General features: G+C 38.9%; 2 protein-coding genes across 2 annotated transcripts in view; one reads left to right on the forward strand and one right to left on the reverse strand.

Annotated features, from left to right (window-relative positions):
• The window catches only part of LOC107702865 (U6 snRNA-associated Sm-like protein LSm1), a 7003-nt gene extending 5983 nt beyond the window's left edge, over nucleotides 1–1020 (reverse strand). The window contains exons 1-2 of the mRNA XM_016505296.1: nucleotides 771–1020; nucleotides 396–464 (exon numbers count right to left, since the gene is read on the reverse strand). Coding sequence (XP_016360782.1) covers nucleotides 396–464; nucleotides 771–816 — 115 coding nt within the window. The 5' untranslated portion in view covers nucleotides 817–1020. The remainder of the gene's footprint in view (nucleotides 1–395; nucleotides 465–770) is intronic.
• A 1043-nt stretch (nucleotides 1021–2063) lies between these two features.
• LOC107702866 (BAG family molecular chaperone regulator 4-like) overlaps nucleotides 2064–5144 on the forward strand; it is a 14292-nt gene continuing 11211 nt past the window's right edge. The window contains exon 1 of the mRNA XM_016505297.1: nucleotides 2064–2481. Within this exon, the coding sequence (XP_016360783.1) occupies nucleotides 2344–2481 (138 nt within the window). The 5' untranslated portion in view covers nucleotides 2064–2343. The remainder of the gene's footprint in view (nucleotides 2482–5144) is intronic.

The raw sequence follows: 5144 nt of genomic DNA on the forward strand, positions 1-5144 counted from the left end.
ATACAATGTATTTTTGGCTATTGCTACAAATATACCCCAGCGACTTAAGACTGCTTTTGTGCTCCAGGGTCACATTTACTCTCCCTCATGTGGTTACAAATGTGTACGACTTTCTTTTTGCCAAACACAAAAGATATTTTGAAGAACGTTGGGGTCCATACATCATTGGACCCCATTGACTTTTACTGTACAGGCAAAATAAATAAAGAAAATTTTTTTTCCTGTTTTGCATACAGGTATGGACTGACATGAGTGCGAGTAAATTACACATCACATTATTATTACACATCGAATTATATTTTATTTATTGAGACCTTCACCCCAACACCAAACAGTGGAATGCCTATAATGCAATATTTCCTTGCAAATTAACAAGGTCAGGCCTCTATACATACCAAACTGATCTATGCTTCTAAGGATCCCAATCAATGTTCTTCCATCGCGAAGCAGAACAAGGTGTTTCTCTAACAAGGGGAAAATCAAAGCATCGTCAGTCACATCAATACTGTTGCACTTGAATATTTCCCCATGATTTAATTATATATGATCATACGAACATCTGAATTGAGGCGATTATTATTCATGCGAACTAGTTCAGCTTGCGGAACAATAGCCAACAGGACAGGATTTCTATTTTTTAGCGTAACATGTACCACCAACGTGACTTTTATAAATGCTCAAAGATGCTAGGCGAACATTACACAACGCTAGCTGTGTCTCAGCGGGTGAATTCACTCAAATACTCTCACTTTCTTTTGCAAGTAACTTACTATCAATGTCCTCGATGAGGCTCGCGGTCCCTGGCATGTAATTCATTTTGCTGACATTTGGGAGATTTATTTTAAACGTAAAGTATCAAGCCATGGACCATTTCAAATGTGTATCCTTATTCCACAGGATGTAACACTGTGAAAGTGCTTCCGGTTCGATTTAACCCTTTAAACTCTCGCTTACTTGTTCCAAATGTCCCAAGCTTAACTTTAAAATATTTTTTTAACTATAATGACGCCTAAATGACGCTATTTCTCTGCGTTTTTAGTTAGATTCACTGATGAGCCGTGATTTATTTACATAATACGAACGCAAACGAATCGTTCATTTGACTCGGATCTTTTCAATGAACCGGTTGAACTGGTTCACAAAGTCGCCCTCTCTCTCTCTCTGATTAGACTCAGAGCCGTTGAGTCTGATTAGACTGAACCGTAAAACTTTTTTCAGGCAAGAGATGTAATGGATTTTACGCTTCAAGAAAAATCCGTAAAAATACGGCATACTGTACTGTGTTGATTTTTCACAGGTGTTTTACCCGTATTTTGAATTACGCATTGCATTGTGTTTTAGGGTTGAAGGAAATGTCCGTAAACTTGTACTGATAATTTTCTACCAGGACATTATCCGTTTTACTACGGATTTTTCTTACAGTGTAATATTATTTAAAGTAACTAAAATTATATTAACGTTATAAAATTTGTTTTTATAAATGCAACCAACTGAACGGTTACACGTGAAATTGCAGTCAAAAATCGTATTAATAACTCAATGATCAATTATTAAATTAATTACGTACATGACCATTACGTTTTAATGTAAAAGAATCACTGAAACGGACGTTTTTATTAAAAGAATCTATCCTCTCATTTGCTGAAATTTTTCATTCATAATTTTTTTTTTCAAAATTCCCCCACACATAAACTTAGTGGTTTTTAAAGAGGAATTTGTAATATATTTAGAGACATTAAAAGGGATGAGCAAGGTATTTGTATATTTTATTAGAGGATTTGTTTTATAATGTAAGCCTCCTACTCCCCTACTTTTTATTTGTATTTTTTTCAGATGTATTTATATATTTATTTATTTATATATCTTACATGTTGTATAGAGTGTTATATGAAAATGTCTTGATATGTAAATCTTTCAGTTATGAATGCCTTTCTTTGGCGTTGTTCAAAGCATTTGAATAAAAAAAAAAACGAATCTCTTGAAAGGAACCGATTCGCAGAACTTCCCCATTACCAGAGCCGTTGGGAAACGTCTGTCCATTTCTCAGCTAGACGTTTGAATGTGGCGTCACCGCAGTACTCATCTCCTATTGGCCAGCTGAACTGTCAGTCAAGTCGCGTCGGCTGGCGAGCTGAGCTGCATGACAGCGCCGTTCTCAGCAGTGTGTGTACCAGACAAAATGGGAAATAATATATCCAGTTGACGCACTATAGCTACAGCATTTAGTGAAACGTGGCGGGAGATCATTAGAGACCGGTTTTGAGAAGATCTCTTCCATTCTAAACCAAGCTGTGGCTGACGGAAGTGAACTTAGGACGGAAAGAGTTAGTGGTTTAGTCACGAATGGCTTTCGACTCCGTTGGCGGCGACCGCGGCGGAGGTGAGGCTGCGTGGATCATGCATCAGCAGATGCAGTCTGACCCCAAGTCTTCCTGGCCTTCCAGCTACAACTCAGACAACAATAACTGGAACAACGGCATGGTGAGTCTTTTGTCATATGATACTGATAGAGGCTGCGAGGACAAATTAGCACGGACGCTGTTGCGGCGTTAATAACGCTTTTTCTCACGGCAAAACAACGAGCTGTACGACACGGACTCCACAGCATGGACCGCGGGGTGTGTAGTAAATCCTCAGGCGAAACCATATGCTTTCTGCCTAGCGTAGCGCGCTCGGGTTTGCCAGGACAGTATTGTTTACTCCTGTAAAATAATCACATTTTGTTGCTTTGCAGCCTGAAATGAAGAGGGACACAGTTTTTGTTTTATCTAGCTGTATTTACTCAATGCAACTTATAACATCCAGGTTACAGATATAACACCAACATGTCAGAAAAAAACAAACAAACCGAATCACTGAGTTGGAAAAAGGCTCACCCCCTTCCTAAAAATGACTTGTAAACTCAATCAGGTGTAGCTAATCACCTTCTCAATGGCACAGAAAGCCATTTGACTCTCACCTGTGATCAGCTGTGCTCATTTTGATTAGCTGAGCACAAAAATAGCTTTTCTGGAGCATTTCAGTCCTTGGTAGTGCAACTGAAGCAAACAATCAACTGTGGGTAAGGCACTGTCAAAAGATGATATCTGGGATAAAGTTGTGGACAGGCACAAGTCAGGAGATGGAGACCAAAAAAATTTCAAAGGCTTTATCAATGCCTATTGCCAAAACGCACCTTGAGGATTCTGAGGCAGATGAGACTAAAATAGAATTATTTGGCCTCAGCACCAAACAATATATCTGGTGGAAATCCAATACAGTTCACCATCCAAATAACAGCATTCTTTACCTACAGTAAAGCATGGAGGTGGTGATATCCTGTTATGGGGTGTTTCTCTGGAGCAGGGACTGGAGCACTCGTCAGGATAGAAGGAAAAATGGATGGGGCAAAATACAATAAAATTCTTGAGGAAAATCTGTTTCCCTCTGCCAGAAAGTTGTCAATGGGAAGAAGGTTTACCTTCCAACATGACCGTGACCCAAAGCACACAGCAAAACTGAGCACACACAGTGTCTGAAGGAGAAAAAGGTGAATGCAGTGTTTCCCACAGACTTACACTCTATGTGGCAGCACTTCTTCTGGGGGAAATGTATATGTATATACTGTAAATATAAAACAGCAGACGGGCTGATTGAAAATGCAAATTTACTCTCTGCCAGCAGGAGGAGCTTTAGGAGCTGCAGAAATAGCGGTTTCCCCGGTAACGGCTGTAATCAAAGCAGCGCTGCACTCATGAACGCTTCATCAGCATTATAGGAAAGATTAAATGAAAATGACATCAAAACCTTTCTGAAGACAATCGGTTCCCTTCAAAAAAAGATACATTTATATAAAAACACCCGTGCCGCGTTTTGATTTTGAAACGTGCAGTGCTCATGTTGAAAAATCTAGTTGCGGAGGTCACTGTTGATATTGTGGCGGGCCGCTACAAATAAATCAATGTATGGGAAACCCTGGTGAATGGCCTTGCACTGCCTAGTCAGAGCCCAGACTTAAACCCCACTGAAAATCTGTGGAATGACTTGAAGACTGCAGTCCACAAACACTCACAATCACATTTAACTGAACTTGAGCAGTTCTGCAAAGAAGAGTGAGCAAATATTGCAAAGTCAGCAGACACATTTCCCAACAGACTAAAGGCTGTAATTAAAGCAAAAGTTGGTTCAACAAAATACTGACGCAGGGGGGTGATCCTTTTTCCAACTCAGTGATTCTGGTTTTTCATCGATGACTCCTTACACATGCATCTTATTTACAGCTTGTGTAGTCCACCTGAAGTAACCTGGGTTTAAATGCCTTAAAAAGGACACAGGGTTGATAATCCTCCTCGACTTGTGTTCTCAGTAAGTCTTTATTCCCTGGATAACTTCTACTTGAGCCTGAGCATGAACAGTTCACTCACTCATTCAGAGTACGGACAAAATGTGTGTTTTTATATCACTCTGTATGGGTCAGCATCATCAGATACCAAAATAAGGTGTCCAATATATTTTGTAAATATTGACCGATCTGGCGATGTCTTTAAATGAATGAATTTACACTACAGCATGGTTTCGAAATGATTAAGATTTCACATCACGTGTTAAAAATATAGTAGCCATTTGTTTTTCTGGTGTTGCTGTAGTTACTAATAGGACCTATACTTATAATGAGGCAAATTATTTACAAAATCCCATTTAATTTCTAAAATTTTATATGACGGTTACTTAACATGGTTGTGACATTGAACATTGAACTCATAGCACAAGAAATATGGAATAATGACATTGGTATTACCTGATATTATTAATATTTTAATAAATATCTGACAAATATTGCAAAAAGATATTAATAAATATCTGAAAATATTTGTATTTTCGCTGTAGTTTGTATTTTTGATTGCACTTACTGGTAATTATAATAATTGCCGTCGGCTAAGAAGGAGCCTGTGTTATTTGCATTGCTTCCTTCCTGCACTTAAGTGCGAACTGTAGTTTCGATTTGAGCAATTGCCCTGCTATAGGCTATTGGCTGTGCTAATTAGAAGGTGGCCGCAGCGACTGTAGACTATTTAAACTGCTTGGTCACTGTCTTAACTTTGGAGAAGCGATTAGTCAACAGAAGAGACGGACGGCAGCGCGTGAGTGTTTTGCTTAATACTTGT

Source organism: Sinocyclocheilus anshuiensis, unplaced genomic scaffold (genome assembly GCF_001515605.1).
Source record: "Sinocyclocheilus anshuiensis isolate Anshui unplaced genomic scaffold, SAMN03320099.WGS_v1.1 scaffold366, whole genome shotgun sequence".
Classification (NCBI taxonomy): Eukaryota; Metazoa; Chordata; class Actinopteri; order Cypriniformes; family Cyprinidae; genus Sinocyclocheilus; species Sinocyclocheilus anshuiensis.